This window comes from Gnatocerus cornutus, chromosome 5, assembly GCF_029298725.1.
Source record: "Gnatocerus cornutus isolate USDA-ARS CGAHR chromosome 5, icGnaCorn1.1, whole genome shotgun sequence".
In the NCBI taxonomy this organism is placed as follows: domain Eukaryota; kingdom Metazoa; phylum Arthropoda; class Insecta; order Coleoptera; family Tenebrionidae; genus Gnatocerus; species Gnatocerus cornutus.
Genome location: NC_142237.1, coordinates 4,087,297 through 4,105,677, shown reverse-complemented (window position 1 = coordinate 4,105,677; position 18,381 = coordinate 4,087,297). Strand labels below are relative to the sequence as shown.

Here is an 18,381-nt window from a genome sequence, read left to right as displayed (position 1 = left end):
AACTGCAGTTCTTGGAGGACTCTGAATTTTGCGACATAAATTTGTAAAGTAAAAGTAACAGAAACATTTTAGGAAAAGAATCTTCCTAATACGCGGATTTCCAGGTACCAGCAGGTTCGCGACCAGGTGGGTTGTTACCTGCGCTACAAGTGTGTTAAGCAAAACACAGGTGTCGCTACTTGGCGTTACAATATTCAAAAGTTAACCGCTCAAAAATGGATTTATTTTAGAAATTTCTTTCAGAATTTCCATTCCTGGTAAAGAATTTTCAACTCATTGCAGTGGCGGCCAAAATAACCAATGACAGTGTTTGCTTATTTTCTTTTACTTTTAAATGCAATCTACAGCCGCGGACAAAAAATCTTAGACGTCAACGTCATTTATTTGTCGCATAAAAAACGTAAAACCCCACTTAGAATTTGTAACCTCACTTTATTGTATTGTCAATTTGTACAAGGTGTTTGTAAATGTTTCTAGCATCAAGGGTGGCTATGAAATGTCAAAGAAATTTGCCGCTCATTACAAATGTGAGTTTCGATTTTTCAACTGACATTTTCAATTAACCTTAAACATAAAGCAAAGTAAATTTTGAGAAATGAACGGTTCTAGTTGTGGTTTAAAACCTGAAAATCAAAAACTTGGACACAAAACCGGAACTGAAACTTCGTTGACGTAAGTAATATTGTAAATAATTTTCAAGATAGTTATATTCATTATGAAAACAAAACGGCAAAGTAGTGCACGACAGGAATTCCCGAGTCACCCTTGATGCTAGAAACATTTATAAACACCTTGTATACGTTATAATCTTTTAATTTCAAAATTTTCGGTATTTCTAATATTGCAAGGAATTGACTGTAGCTTATACCGCTCTCTAACTAAAGATACTATTCTAATTTTATATGTTTTAAATACTTCAGTCTTGATAATTCTTAATTGTCAACTTGTCAATACTTTGTTGTTTTAAACGTCAGTAATGGCAATGACAGTAAAGCACAGACTACACTAAAATTTTTGAAACGTCAGAAAAATGACGTCTAAGATTTTGTGTCCGCGGCTGTATGTAAAAAACACATTGTAGGCACAGATTACCCCTTGTAGGTTAATAATTTTTAAGTTTTAAGAAATAACATTCTCTTAGTACACAGTTCAACAGTTTAGTTTTTGGTCTGAATTACAATGTCGTTCAAGCGCTTGTACCACTTTATATTGGCTGTTACTGTACGTCAAAATACATGACCTGCCTAAAATGGAAATTTCATGGATCACATACACCGTATTTCAACTGAAACTGTGGCCCAATTTTGGTGGCGACAAGTGTATGTAAGTGCAGAGTGTATCTGGACAGCTAGTGATTTTATTTAAAATTGGTAATGGTTTAAAGAGTGGGAGAGCTGTCAAAATTAGTTTGGTTACAATTATTGATATTATTTGTTAAACCAGGAATTTGTTGGAAATGCAAAATATTTACGTCCCATTCGATGCAAAGTGAATAACATACTCGTGTTTTTCCGAATTTTACTGTGAGTTGATCGTTTTAATTGCTCGTACGTTTAGAAACAAACCAGGCAACTGATGAATATGTACTTTTTGTTTTAGTCTCTAAATTTGTGGAAAATCATAAATCATTTCTGGTTTCTGTCAGGTTGACGTATTTGTCAATATCAACAACAAACCCAACAAAAGTAAAAATTCAACTAGGTGGTACAGTCCTATACACAATTTCGTGTACAGTCCCAAAATTTGAGCATGTGCTAAAGTTTGGACCACAGATTCAGATGAAATGTGGTGTAATATAATTCATAATTAATATTATTTAATTAAATTTGAGCATTTCTAATTAACAATTTGCTAGCCAATTTTTATATTTGACATTTTTTTATTCCTCCTTTTAGCACACATTCAATGGATTTTTTTTAATTTAACACTTGACAGTGCGGAAGTTAGAAAAACAGATAGTACACATACAAGGTGTTTATAAATGTTTCTAGGATCAAGGGTAGCAATGCAATTTGCCGCTCATTTCAAATGAGGGTTTAGGTTTTTCATCTTCAAAGTTAGTTTTGAAAAATAAACTGTTCTTGTTGTGATTTGAAGCTTGGAATTCAAAATATTGGACACAAAACGTTGACTCAAATGACATTAAATAATTTTAAACATAATTATACCGTATTTTACGGACTATAAGACGCACATTTTTCTCTAAAAAAAAAGCCTTCAAAATTCAGGCGCGTCTTATACTCGAAATTAATATAAAAATGTTCAGTGCTTTGCAATCTAATAATAAATATGTTTTTTTTTAATTGCTTAAATATTAAGACGGTCTAGAATGACCTGTACAATGAGGTATTACTATAAAAATAAAGAGGCAAAATAGTGCATGACAAAAATTTTTAAATAGTAAAATAAATCATTTGTGATCATCGATTATCATCTCAGGTAATGAATTTATATCTCCTTAAAATTTGGAATAAAAGCAAATTAACTAATTAAATAATTAATTATAACGGGTGTCCATTTTTATTTGTGATTTAACCAGCTATGTGATTTTGTTTGAAGTCATATCTGAGACATTCACAAGGTGTTAGGTAACGTTACGACCATAGAGCAAGAGCTAATTAAGGAAAAAAAACTTTCTTGGAATCCGTAATAATTTTAATTTTTTTCGTTTTATTTAGAAAGATACATACAGGTGTCCGGAAAGTGGCGCACCACCTTGAAAGGGGGTGATTGGGTGATCCCCCAGAATACCAAAAAATGTTGAAAAAAATTCCAGACTCCCTGTTTTCCCAGGAGGTACAAAAGAAAATTAAGAAAATGGCAACATTGCTGAACTGTTCCCCCAATAATTTTTCCGATTTTTTTTGCACTATGCCTTTGCGCAAAAAATCTTTTAGGTAACAAATTCATTTGGATCTAAAATTATTGTACAGAAATCGTTAATTTTGGCATTAAACTTTTACTCTTCAATCCATCATATCTCGAAAAATTGAAGACATGGATTTTTTTAAACATTTTTCCGGTCATCTATGGCATTGTGGTGCGCGACTTTCCGGACACCTGTATGTAAGGTTTTAAAATTGTAAATTCATTCAATCAAATTTTGAAATTTTGGGAAAATCCAACAAGTCTTTCGACCAAATGAATAATCAGTGGGATCAATAAGAGGAAAAAAAGTACTGCAACGAAGAGAGACCAAATTTTTAATAAATATTTTTCGAATTTGCCGCTTTAATAGGCCATTAGAGTACTCAATTTGGAGTCGTTTATAGGTATCTATCTATAAGAGAACTCAAAGTTGGAAATTTTGTTTTTAAGAATTGGCAAAACTAATTAGTTTGGTCACCTGTTTCTTGTCAAGTTCTTGGTCAATTTGAATTTTACTATTCGTGTTTAATAAATTGCTGCGTGAATAAAAAATGTATCAATATAATTGTCCTTTGCGGCCAACAATATATGTACCTAAATACATATAAACTGATTGTGAATACAGGTTGTGAGGTTAGGTTACGTTAAGTCAAAATTCAATAAATTGAATTTGAAAATCAAGTGGCAAATCGTGGTTACAAAACCATTACCAATCGTGTAACACGAAAACTCTTATAATTGGAAAATTTAATTTTTTTATTAAAAAAAGGGTGCAAATTCGAAAAAATAGTATAAATGACTTGTTTTATAATGGCAGTTTGCCGTTAATCAAAAAAATTTCTAGGATGACTTTGATACAAAATTCGGTGGTTCTTTGTAAATTACAAAACTCTGATTGGTGATAAATAAAGCCTTCCAACTCTTAAACAGTTATTTTTCAGGTCTGTCTCTATCACCTCTTTCGCTATGCCCGTAATAACGCTGTATGTATTATGTTCATGATGAGTTGATGACTATTTACCCACAACGAAACTTTTATGTTCAAGTTAAAACCCAATTCAACAGTTTTATAAGTTTTAATGAGATATAAGAAAACAGGAATGTTTATTGGAATCAGAGAATTCATAAAGTTTGCCAAGTTCTCCAGTTCTTAATCTGAAAAAAAGACATCCGTCAACTTTTTATCAATGCTGGCTTACATCATAAATCACTCGATATTCATAAAGAACACTTGATAAATTATTATATCTTGCACTTTCTCTAGCCAAATATGTTTTGTCGTTTTAACGACGTAGATTTTTTCTTCTTGAGCCTTGCCTTCTTGAAATAGCCCTTTCTCTTCAATTAGCAGGAAGTATGTTAGGTACTGTTTTTCAGTAAGATTTCTTAAATTTTTAGCCCGCCTCTGCATCTAAAAACATGTCTTGGATTTTTGATAGACACACATAGTGTTTTTTTTCAAGTGTATACTGATTTTGAACATCCTCTCAGAAATCAAACACAATATTTTATCTACAACTGTTAAATAATAATAAATGCTTTAATGTCCGTGTTAGTGAATGTATCAACGAGTAGAAAATGATTCTCTTGTAGATTAATGCCTGGTATATAATTCGGGTATAATAGTTGATATTATATTTGTATGATTAAAAAACTCGCCCACATCTGCGTGTAATATGACTACTATTATTTCCTCATTAAATAATATCCGATCAATCTTTAAAAGAAAATGAACAATAAAATTACACTTTTTACTTTTAAAAACTTATTTCTTTAAATCTGAAACCAAGAAATTACATTCAACAAACGAACCATGAGCGGATCTTCAATTTTCGCAAGATTCCATGGGTGTTGAGCTAACTACAGTCCAGACATTCCAAGATTCCTGCGCCGCGCCGTCTCGCACTCTCATCACTCTTTGTGCGTCACCGGGAATTGCGGCATCTCTACTTGTTTCTGACCTAACCCGATTGCAGTATCGACCTGTCAGTTAACCTTGACCTGATATAGCTAGTTCGAAGGTCACATTACTCGCCAAAGTCCTTGTTGGTGTAAATGATACAGTCTGGAATGGGCAGTCTGACACGATCAATTGTGATTTATTGTGAACTCGCCATTTTGGGAGTCACGAGTAGTTTGTTTTTTCGACAACAAATATTTTAACGAGTAAATAACCACCTATTTTTATTAATAAAACGTTTGTAATTTTTTATTTAATTTACCGAGTTTAGAAATTTTGTTTTCGCAGATTCACTCGCAGAATGCAATTAGCAGATCAACCTTAAGGGGTCCTTTATGAGTTCTGGGACACCTGTATATGATAATTTTTCATTTTCTTTTCTAAATAATTTTAATCAATGACTCCATTTCCACATTTTCCCTTCTTCGCTTTTGACCCTGACACTATTATCTTATTTGTTTTGAATTCCTGTTCCATTTAGCACAAAATCGCCTCCTGGCATCATGGATGGCATAACTTCATATCAAACAATTTCGTTTCCAAGGTGTTGGGTCAGAAAATCCGCCTAAAGTTCTAAATCTACTTAGCGAGAAAAGTTGACACCTGCTTGAAATCTGCTGTGAGGTTAACAAAAGAGAAATGGTGCCAATAAAATATCTTGTTTGGAACAACAATTTTTTATTACACGCACAGATGATTTTTTTTAGAATTCGTCCTTGCGTTTGTTTTAGGTGACGTCGCTTCTTTAATAATATTTGTACACTTCATCCGTGAAGTCATGCCCCTCTTTTTCCTCGCCAAAAATACATCTTCGATTTCTTGAACATATGTGTTGGTGATAAATTGATGTTGATGTCTTTATTATGTGTGGTGACCTTAGAATGTTTAAATTATGGAATATAGGTAAATAAAAACCTGAAACTAATAAAACATGTTCTTGAACTTTTTTTTGGGAAATTATGTCTTTCCATGTTTTGAATGGGTTCCGTAACTTTTTATTCAAACTGATCGAAAATATGTAAAGGCACAATGCTACGTTATTTTTAATTTTGGCAACGGCGATGTCTATTAATTTGAGAACTGTTATAAGATACAAGGTGTTTATAAATGTTTCTAGCATCAAGCGCGGCTTCGGAATTCCTGTCGTACACTATTTTGCCGCTTTGTTTTCATTGTGAATATAACTATTTTGAAAATTATTTATACTGTTACTTACTTCAATGACGTTTTAGTTACGGTTTTGTGTCCAAGTTTTTCATTTTCTGATTGTAAACCACAACTAGAACAGTTTATTTCTCAAAACTTTGTAACTTTTTACTTTGCTTCATGTTTGAGGTTAACAGCAAATGTCACTTGACAAATCGAAACCCACATTTAGCCACCCTTGATGCTAGAAACATTTATAAGCACGTTGTACATGTTTACAATGACATCATAACAATTATTATTAATGTTTAACCTCAATGTGTCAAAAACACGTTCGATGATGTGTAGATCTACAAATACATTCATTCGATCGTGTTAATATCCCGTTACCATACGATTAAAGAAAAACACATAAATTTACGTAAGTCGAGAAAAAATTTGACAGTAGTTTGACATTTGTCATTGGATTTCAATTAGTTTTGAATACATTATCAATTCTGGAAACACACACGATACATTTTCTCTTATTTGCACCTCATAATGTAACATATTTTCATGAAAAAATTGAGGTTATATCAAAAACAAAATTTCACTCCGACATGACTTCTATGTTTGGCTCTCTTTTTCATGGCTTACCCTCAACAGAAATTTTGTGGCTCACATGATACAGTGTGATTCCCATAGATTTTCAATGATGATGAACTTTAAATGCAATCAGTAATACGTTAAATAATCGTATATTAAAACACCGAGTTTCATAAGGCAAATTTTAAGGCACGAGTTTTATAATGGATGAGCGCCTTAATGGCCGTATGAACGAAGTTTTTATACTATTTTTCTTAATTTTTTCTTGTAACAGAGTTATTTCTGCATTCGTTTTTAGTGCTATAACAGCTTTGTTACGAAACGTTGTGTGTAGTTTGTCTATAAAAATTAAGTAGGAGTAACTAATAAATATTTACTGGTTTTAGATAAGAAATTGAGTGTCTTTTTGTCTGCAACATAAATTTTACATTCTTATAGAAATTCTATAAGAGCGTAATTTGGGTTGCAGGCAAAAAAGCGCTAAATAGCACACTATTCGTGAATCACCATCTATGATATCAATATCAATCTTTAAAAAGACGTAGTTACAAGATTTTTAAACATGTTCATGTTTAATAGTTTTTAAAGTATTATACAGGGTGTCCCACCCAGAACTCATAACCCATAGAGCAAGGGGGGGTGCCGACAGCAATACAGATGGTAAATTTCAAAACAAAATTTTTATTAAGTTATAAAAAATTAACAACCAATCCCAGAAGCTTATTCTAGAGATGGAGTAAAATATCCTAGGCAACGAGAGTGTAATATCCATCTGACCAATGATAGTATGTGTCCCTAGTTACCGATTTTCAGATCCTGTTCTGCATCGGTATTGGCTACTGTTTTTTTTTTGTCTTAACTCGATTATTTTTTGAGATAAAAAAGTTTGTTTCGAAATTTTGGTTCAGAATTGTTGCCTCCATAGCCTTTTTTTTTTGGGTCACGAGTTCTGGGACACTCTGTACATGGTCTGTTTTTTCAGTGATAACAACAAACACCGGTTGATGTATAATCGAATCAAATGTCATTTCCATGTCAATATTTATCGGAAATTCAGTTAAGAAAAATATCGTATTTTTATTAAATCTCCATTCTAGACAGGTCATTCATTTTGAACGTATGTCAAACTGTCAAACAATTTTCAAACGTCATTGCTGCGGTGGTGTTTGTTACGATAGAAATTTTACTGTGGATGGAAATTTAATGATGTTTAAAATTATGCCGAGTGGTTTTCATAAAAAATATCATAGGACATTTTAAAATGAAATTTTGGCTTTTACAAATACGAAAAATGTGTTTTTTTGTCCTATAATTTTGTCATTTTATACAAATCATAAGCAAAAGTGAAAAAACGTGACCTAAGATGTGCACTTTTTAAGGGGTTGTAGTTCCCCAACGAAGCACTAAATAATCAGCAACATTTTTGTTATTCTTTACTTAACTCAGCAAAAACTGAATATTACGACGTGGATTTTTTTAGTCTTGGTGACAATTAATCTCAAAAATAGATGTTTGAAATAATTGTCAGTCAATTGAAACTAGAATTCAAAATAACCAAACATTTCGTAAAGACACATGTCAAAATGACATTTAAAAATCAGAAAGAAGCGTATATTTAGTTAAAATGACAACTGCAAGAAATAAGATTATTGATAACCAATGACTGCTTTAGTGACAGTTTAGTTGTTATTGACACTGAAATTATACAAGGTGTTTATAATTGTTTCTAGCAACAAGGGTTGCTCTGGAATTCCTGCTATGCACTATTTTGCCGCTTTGTTTTCATTGTGAATATAACTATGTTTAACTACACTTAAAATGACACTCACGTCAACGACGTTTCAGTTACGATTTTGTGTCTAAGTCTTTGATTTTTAGGTTTCTAACCATAACTAGAACAGTTTTTTTTATCAAAATTAACATTGCTCTATGAGTGAGGTTAACTCCAAATGTCAGTTGAAAACTTTAAACCCACATTTGTAATTAGCGGCAAATTTCTTTGATATTTCATAGCCACCCTTGATGCTAGAAACATTTATAAACACCTTGTATTAGAGCCCGAAATTTTTTTATTGCCATACTATAGAAATATCCTGGAAAATGTTGGTGTTTCTTGAAAACAACCACTTCCTAATAATTTTTGACAAAAGGCAGGCATTGAAAAATTTGACGTATCTAATTTCGCACGAATAATGCATTTTAATTAATAGTTATAACCGCTCAATAAATTAATTGAAAAAATCGAAATTGCGAATACCAACCTTTTTTAACTAAAAATCAAAATGACTGTAGCACTTGTCATTTCATTTAATTGGATTTCAATTTATTAGTTAAGTTATTATGTTCATAAAGCGCATAGTTTATTGTTCTTAATTTGTTTATCGGGATATGACACATGAGGTTATCCATTGTTACAAATGGCCTTCCCAGAAATTGCTGATTTCTATTTCCAAATATTTTTTATCTTATTAGTAACTTGAATTTGAAGTGATCAGGGAAATCTCTGTTCAAGGTTGGTACAAAGCAACAGGTGTAAATAAATGAAATATTTTACATTCATTGGCGACTGGCCAGGTAAACTAGATTTAGGTGAAGTTTCTATTTATCGAAAATATTGTACAAGGTGTTTATAAATGTTTCTAGCATCAAAGATGGCTCTGGAATTTCTGTCATGCATTACTTTGCCGCTTTGTTTTTATAGTGAATATAACTATTCTTAAAATGATTTATAATGTCACTTACGCCAACGACCTTTCAGTTATGGTTTTGTGTCCAAGTTTATGAGTTTTAGATTTCAAACCACAACTAGAACAGTTTTTTTTTTCAAAACATACTTTGCTCCTTGATTGAGGTTAACTACAAACGTCAGTTGAAAAATCTAAACCCACATTTGTAGTAAGCGGCAAATTTCTTTGACATTTCATAGCCCTTGATGCTAGAAACATTTATAAACACCTTGTATAACTTTACTGGACGGTCTATAATAATTTTTCAAAAATTGCAAATAAGTTTTTTGAATTTTGCATAGAATGCTGGTACAATTTTGAGATCGACATCAAAATTAGGGAGCATTTTGCTCAAACTAAGGATGTTTCTAATGTGCCCATGCTTAAAAAATGTTTATGTAAACATATTATCCTTTGGGGAAATGTCACATTGTTTTGTAGACACGGAAGGCGAACTTACAACAGGTGCACAAACTGTCATTTGCATAAAATTTGCACAGCAGACAAATCAATTATGCCACAAATGGTGAAATTACTACACAGTGTACAACTTTGTAACGTTGGTTGCATAAAATCACCGATGCAACACAAAATACAATGTGATTCATATAACTTTACGACCATGACAACGAGTAAAACGTTTTTCATCTGTAAAATGCACCTTCATTTAACACCAAATCCATAGTTTATTGCATTTTAATTAAAAAAACTTGACAAAAAAGAATTGTGAATTCATTGACAATATTGTCAGGGAAGACTAAATTGAATTAACTTATTCTTGAAAATTGTATATTGGGTTGCATTTGATGTTCGTCAGGGTCGTAAACTTATGTGAATCTGCCTGTATAATGACAGTGTTTTTATAAACAAATAGAAAAAAACATTTTCTGTTCTGACTTCATGAAACGAGCTTGAGCAATTCTTTTCTCAGTGTTACCAAATTAAGAAATAAAGTTATCGCCTCCCTAAGTTATCTTTTAAATGATCGCACGGTAGTTATTTTATTTTTTGTGATTTGTGATTTGTGCTTGTTGATGACAACTTCTCGGAAAAAAACAATCAATAATTTGTTCCTAGCCAATGTCAAAAGTATGAAAAGAAAAAGAAATAATAATAAATAAAAATGGATCACCAAAACCGCACTAAATTTATTAATCGTTTTGACAGCGTCAGTAGAAGTTGTACTAAAGCTGGTTCGCCAAAACGAACGAAATCGAAAATTTTAATGAGTTGCAGTTTTAAAGCACTGTCCATCGCGTGATCGCGCCCATAGCATAGCTTTGCAGGTTTGCCAACTGTTGCTAAATCCACCTCACATACCCCAAGCGACCAATAAAAAAGCTTATCGGTACAAAACGACCTTGGCAAATCGATGGCTGCCGCCTCCGAAATCCTGCGTCGTTAATATTTTCGTCGGCGTTTACGTCGAAATGAATCACAGTCGTGGAATAATCGCACCCCGCTCCTTCTCCCACCCCCTGCCGAATTTCGCCGTCTCCGCCGTCGTCGGCACTCAACAAAACACCAGCCGACAGACGAGCAGACTGTACGCGACCGAGGTCGGCGGTGAAACGTGCGAGTTTTGTTTGTTTATCGGCGCACTCTTGATCCGAAAACTTCCCGAAAAAGTGCATGACTTGTAAATAGAAAAATGTTTGATGCGAGAACTTATCTCTCGTCTGCCGAGCTTATTGTGATTAAAAAAATGTGTATACGTCGGAAAGTCTGAAAAACAAGGATTTATCGCGCTTCCTCAGTGAATTATTCTATAAGTATTGCAAGGTTGTGATATATCACTTCTGTGATAATTTATCCCAAAATAAGAGTAAGGAAAATCGTGAAAATGATGAAGAAAGAGAAGCCAATGATGTCTGTAACAGCCATTATACAGGGTGCCCAAAATTGGAGCAGGAGTCTCCCGAATTTCGGACCTCCCCACATGTCACTAGGTAAATGAGTGACTTCATAAAATTCACTTTCAAACGTTCCAAGGACACATTTTGATTTTGTCACTTTAATTTCCTCTCATTAGGTCATAATGGTAGATTTTTCGACGTAGTCTTCCAGGTGTCACGCAGCTGTCCCCAATTTTTTTTATTGTATTAGTAGAGCACATTAAGGATGAAGGTGACCTAATTTTTCTAATTTTAATAGCTGTTTGGAAAATTTGTCTGTTACAACGGAGAGAATGAAGTTGTTTTTTCTTTGATAAACCACTGCGAGACGGTTGCTTCATTAATTTGTTTTTTTCTTTTTCGTGATACTGCGTGTTTTCTTGGATTTGGACTTATCGAAACAATAAAAAATATTGACTTTCGATTTCCAATAAATGCATCAGTGTTGTGACTTCGATAATATAGACTGGGTACAATGGCTTCAGCAGATTTTATCTCAATCGCAAAATGGATTAATTGATAAGATTGAACGATACATCAATGTCGGTCTGGCAATTTAATTCAATTTTTGAGAAATGCTCTCGTTGATTTGGTTCTTGAATTATGAAGGAATTCTAAAATTTTTATTTTGATGTTGATATTTTTCTTTTTTTTTGAACATTGAGATCTGCCAAAACGAAGACTAATTTGATATTCTATCTGTTCATGAATGAGTCTTAATACAAATTAACCTTCCAGCAGTCTGGTGGGGCCTGACAGACCCAGAGGTGGAGTCTCTAAACTAATTGACTCAAAAAGCCCAAATCTCTTATAGCTGCTTATTTTGACTCATTCTAACTACCGTTTTTTTTGTTCCGGCATTGACAGTGCAAAAATATAAAATTTGTAATAAAATATATTGACCGGGCCTCTCAGACCCCAGCAGACGGAAGACGCGATATTATTTCTTCCTGATTTCAAATGTTGGCTGTGTTGTTTTCTAACTCTAAATGTATTATTTTTTTGAGTCACATGCGTATTTTGAGTTTTTTATAAATTGTAACCATAAAAAAAATGACTTTGAGCATGAAAAATGTACTTTTTCGTTTTTGGAAAAATGTGCTATTTCAAAAAAAGATTTTTTTTTCGAATGATGAAAGGAAAATTGATTATCTAAGTGATAATGACTTATACAGTGAATATATTTGCATAGAATCCATAGAATCCATCATTTTCTGTGTTTGTTCACTTTTAAATTGATATTTATTGGTTTGCAAGTTTATCATATTTTCACGCTGTAATTAAATATGTTTTTGAATCTACTGAATACAATCTTCAAATTTACAATGTTTTACATCATTTTCAAACAAATTGCAGTATTGAATTTTATTTTAGTCCTAAAAATTGACCAGCCTAATATCGTCCTGCTGAACTAGCAGACTGCTGGAAAGTTAAGCTCAAGTTTAGTGTATACACTCAATCATATTGACAATCTTCCCAATGATTGACAGTCTGATGGATCGACTAATTGATCTGATTGACCATAAAGATGTTTTAGCACAACGCCTAATAATAATAATGCAGAAAATTGATATGATAGAATGAAAACAGTATATTACCTATCAAACATGGAAACTACTGTTTTGCATTTCGTATGAGTAGGTTTGGACGAGACGACAGGCTGAGTTTAAAAAACCTACGAGAACTGGATAGGCTTTTAACTATTTTAAAGGAAATGTAAAAATGTAAAAAAAGAACAAAATTTGGTGACAATGGTTTGGCGTTTCTTCATAACTGTTTTTAAATCAAAGTGAGCGCGCTTCTCTACCGTGTGGAAAAACGCTTTGCACTATACATAAATAGCTCTTCTCTGCTTTTTTCCACTTCAGTGCAAAGTTGCCGTTTTCCAAGAATTGTCACTCTGTTGTTCTTAGACACTTTGTGCATGCCAAGATAAGCGTTCGGACGCTATACGACTCAAAGGTTATTAAAAACCACTGGTTGTACCGTGTGATCACTTAAAAAAACAGGCTATGAGTTTGTTTCATAATTTGGTAACACTGTAAAAACAATCGAAAAATGACACCTAAAATGACATTTCGCTGTATTTGAATGAAGTTTAGTATATACTAGATGTTTATAAATGTTTCTAGCATCAAGCGTGGCTTTGGAATTCCTATCGTACACTATTTTGCCGCTTTGTTTTCATAGTGAATATAACTATCAGGAAAATTATTTATAATGTTACTTCAATGACGTTTTAGCTACGGTTTTGTGCCCTAAGTTTTCGATTTTCAGGTTTTAAACTACAACTGGAACAGTTTATTTCTCAAAACTTCATGCTTCATGTTTGAGGTTAACTGCAAATGTCAGTTGACAAATCGAAACCCATATTTGTAATGAGCGGCACATTTCTTTGACGTTTCATAGCTACCCGTGATGCTAGAAACATTTATAAACACGTTGTAGATTTTTTATTAATATCGATTTTGCTAAAAAGACATCGATTTTTTAATACCAACATTTTTATTTTAGATATATATAATTGCGGTTTCGATGTATGTATTTTATTTTACACTCTTGATTTTGGTGATATTTCGTTTGGTGGGTTGTCAACGTATACATTTTAGAATTTTGTTTTTTCTTATTAATCTCGAATTTGTTATTTTTTTTTATAATTTATTTACTTATTTTGTTTATTACTTAAGGTTTTTATTTATTTTTATTTACTATTTTTTAAAATCGATGTATGGAGATCGATGTAATTGTTCTCTTGTTGAAATTGAGTTTAATATCGATTTTTTTTACTCGATGTTCCCAGATTTAGTTTAAACGGCACTCCAAAAGTCATGGCTTGTCTTTAAAACGCAATAAATTAAATGCGCGCTAAAAATATCATCTAAATCTTTACATAGTGCACGTCGCGCTTCAATTTTCTCAAGTTTGCAAAAATCTATAACTTGGCGCTCTTATCGCACAAATATCTATTGCAGCAATGTCCGTCTTTTATCCACATTATGCACCCAGATTTGATAAGTTTTCCAGAGAAAAACTCGCTGGGAACTAGATTTTTTGAACCGTTAATTTTTACACATGTTTTCTTCAAACATTGTTTCCGTTAATGGTTAATTAGTTATGCTAATATTAACACTACAACCCCAGCCACCAGACGGTAAAATTTGCCTTTAGTGAATTTTGCCAACACAGTTAATATGAACAAACATTAATTTAGATTTCTTTCTTTAACTAGGACTGGTAGCTTGCGAACGTGTGTCTGAACTTAACATAGAAACGTCAACAATTAACAGATGCGTTGAATGACGTATCAAGACATACGTGCACAGATTAACAGCCACCTAGATAAATAATAATTGTTGATCGCACTGTACAAGCTTTAAATACTTTATTAATGTTTTAGTTCTGGGACGTTTTAAAAATAAAAATCTTTCTAAGAAAACGCCATACTGACTTATTTTATACCATATAGCAATTGTAACCTTGACAGCCATCCTTCCGTGTTTCTGTTCGTTCAAATGGAATTACCTTAATTACATACGCAGCAGTTCACACGACTCGCAGTAAAAAGGATCGCGCCAAGTTCAATTAATGGCGCAAAGTTTCTGGGACGCAATGCCGCAAGACAACTTGAAATCAACCCTCTCGAATGTCTTACCTGTGATAAAAAAAGCAATTTTGTAATTTTCTATCTTCTGCCAACCTCAGCGGTGCATCTTTGCACACATCATCTCATTCGAATACTTTGTGGCACCATATTATGCATGTGCTCCATCTCAACAAGGCGGTTCTCGGAAATCCGTTCTGACTTTTCCAGGGCTAAATTACACGACGCTCATGAACTTGACTGATATGTGAATGTCTAATGAAGTCAAGTGATACTGTTTTGTAGTTCAATGGTGACAATTTTAGATACACTTTGGGATTTTATGACAGCGAAACCGATGCAAGTTGTATGTCAAGAATTGAAATCCACTTCAATGGAGCCAATCTATAAATGGATGAAAATAACTTTCGGGGATCAATAATTCGCGAGGAAAATGAAAGTGCGTCGTAACGCGATAAGGCATGAGTTTTTCATGTGAATTTTGCATGACCGTCATTTCAGTTTGGGAGTCTTGAATTTTTTAAACAAGGTTAGATTGATAAGCCGTTTCTGGACTCGGTAATGTTTCACGATTACAGAAAGGAAATTTGTTTTTTATCGCTTCGTTTTAAAACATAGATATTTTTGTGGAAGTTCGGAAAGTTTTGCAACTTGTAAACGTCAAACTTGTAGTTTAACTTGACATATTTTTTCTGGAAAAGTTACCAATTCTTGGCAGTGATGAATAAAAAACACGTGTTTGCAGCGCGGCGCGGCGCTCAGAGACAAGCAGACTCCTTGTCAAAGATGTTTTAGTATAATACTAAAACATCTTTGCTCCTTGTCAACTTCAGTCGCGACGTCTTTTGGAAGAGGTGTAAACGTTGATGTCGTTAAAATATAAATAAAAATAAAATTGCTTTATTGTTGCTACAATATTTGAAAAATCTTGAATTTTTTGGCAGAATTTTGTTTTTGTTTTGGTTTTTAAATACGGTCAATTATTAAGTCATAGAGCAAAGGTACATAAACCTCTTAAACTATTAGAATTTAAATACACATACCGGGTGTTCCACAGATAATATGAGGATTTGAATTATATTTTTTTCCTGCTCTCCCGAACCCTTAAATTAAATTTAGTTAATGGCGGATTGTGCTCTACAAAATTCTTAATCTGAGAAGTATTTTTAGAATTGTATGTTATTACGGTATTAGTAATAAATGGAATTAAAAAATGTAAAATTTCAAATTTTCCGCTCAAAATTTCGAAGGTTGTCACTTTTTGGTAATAAATAGGTTAGTTGCCTAATTGACAATTTGATTACACAAAACAGCCTTTCACTATTTCATCCTTTGATTTGCAATCCAACAGGGTGTAAAAGAAACGTTTTTAACAGCGTAATTTTCAGAAATGTCAAAAATTTGACAATTATTTTCTCACCAAAAATTTCCCTAGGCAACGTTGCCGGTTATAATGCAGGGGAAGATTGCGGTGTTGGTGGATTTAAAAAAAAAACAGACTTTTAGGCTAGTTCAGACAATGTCGTGACAGCTCTCCAATTGTCAGCAACTTCGAAATTTCTAGCGGGAAATTTGAAATTCTACGTTTTTGATTCGATTTTTTGAATAATGCGGCAATAAATTGAATCTCAAAGCATAACCACCATTACCCGAATTTAATTTGGAGGTTCAGGAGAGTATGAAAAAAATAAAATTCTAATTTCCATGTTATTTATTGCTCTGTGTTCAATGTAAGAAATGACAGTTTGACATTTGATTTTTCATTTGCTCTTGATAAATGTAAGAAAGCCTTTTTGGCTTTGAAAGAACTTTAGGGCAAATAGCAGGACCATCAGCCTATCAACAGGTATTGGCAGTATTAGTTTAGAATGTATGTTGACAACATTGACAATGAAAAATTTTTTTTGGATCAAACCATGGTGTTGACAAAAATTAATTATAAAAATTTTTCTCCAAACGTCACAAAAAGCCACTGTTTTTCAGTCGTTTTTAGACAGTAAAGTAGGCAATTTTGTTATAAGCGATGAAAAGCGCTCGTTGACATGGAAACACTTTTGCTGCCTAGGCAGAAAAAGTACTTTTTGTGACCGATCTTAACTTTGAAACTCTTTGAAACAAATATTTTTCACAGTAAATGACAACTACATGCATAGCCATCCATGTTTTTAATTCAATTTGCGTTCACTCATTGTCGGTTGTGAAACTGAATTTAACGCTTGGAGAAAAAATATTATTTGTTATTTGGCCGAAAAGTGGCTTTGTTGCCTCGCAATTTTGCATACGCTACGCTTCGCCTCGCTACTGCAATTTAATTGCTCGACAAAAAGTACCACTTTTCTGCCTTATAACAAAATCTACTATTATTCCCAAACACCAAATTTCGCCAAAAAATGTGACGCGCGTTTTGATAGCAATGCGATGATTAAACTGATCAGTCATTGACAATGAGTGAAAAACAAGGTAAAATTTTCCTAAAACGTTATTTTAAAGACATTGACAGCTGAAGACTGTTGGCACACCATGTTCCATTTACTCTTAACTGTACTAAATCGTTTTGAAAATACGTAGTGATAGGTTGCACTGGTATTTCTTGGCATCTTGACAGAGTTTGAAAAATTTCACTCTCTTCATTATCCTTAGTACAAAAGAAAAAGGCGCCGCTTATTTATTACCTTTTAATAATGTTTTTCCACACTGACAGTTCTGACAGATATTTATGACAAATCCTATGTATTTTTTTTAATATTTTACGCGAATTTCACAGGTATTAAACTTATCATTATTATTGTATTATGTATGTATATTTTTAATGGCATTGTATAAATTAAATTTAACGAAACAAGATATTGGGTTTGCAATTAAAAAAGTCGTCAAGTTGGCTTTGTTTTGTCGATAAAAGAAAACTGACGTGTTATTAATTAACCCGTACTATTGCACATATATCACGTTGGGCGTTTTTAGTAAACGATTCTCATAAATCTGTATCACTGCTTTTACTTTAATGCATTTTAAAAATCATTGAAAAATGTTGAGTTAATTATACAAAAAAGTAATATTTTGTTCAGATTGATTGCAGACACCCTTTATGCAACGCCAAGGTTTTTATTGAACACCCGATACTCCGAACGTGAAATTACAAAAGACATCTAATTGGCGGAAATTTGCAGTAAACGCTGAAATCGCCATTATGTTTAAGAATCGCGAAAAATTTATGGTTTCCGCATCCTTCGGCTCTGTTAAAAACCTTGAAAACAAAACTCGGTAACAGACATTCAAAAATAGGTCACCGCTAGACATAATGTATTTCTATACTTCTTTAAATGATTTTTTGCAAGCACGATTTTGTTTGTTCGCTATGGATCATTCGTTCCCGTTAAATACACATACTGACGTAAAAAAAAACTTCCACGGTGATCGTCGCCGTAACTTTTCTCCCGCCACTACCTGGCAAAAATCCTCGGCGGATACTTTATTTTTACATATCCGACCTTGACAAGTTTTGTTTTCTTTGAATGTTAATTTTAATGATAGTTTGCCGCTTCCTAACATATCTAGTTCTACTATAGCGTGTTTACGCTGAAACCTTGAACAAAAGTCGTC

General features: G+C 32.9%; 1 protein-coding gene across 2 annotated transcripts in view; it reads left to right on the top strand.

Annotated features, from left to right (window-relative positions):
* usp (retinoid X receptor ultraspiracle) overlaps positions 1-18,381 on the top strand; it is a 34,213-nt gene that overhangs the window by 629 nt on the left and 15,203 nt on the right. The window contains exon 1 of one of the 2 annotated variants that reach the window (XM_088037213.1): positions 10,780-11,234. The exons of the other annotated variant lie outside the window; for it this stretch is intronic. Coding sequence (XP_087893339.1) covers positions 11,129-11,234 — 106 coding nt within the window. The 5' untranslated portion in view covers positions 10,780-11,128. Of the gene's footprint in view, positions 1-10,779; positions 11,235-18,381 lie in introns of those variants that run through there. 2 annotated transcript variants of the gene reach the window in all.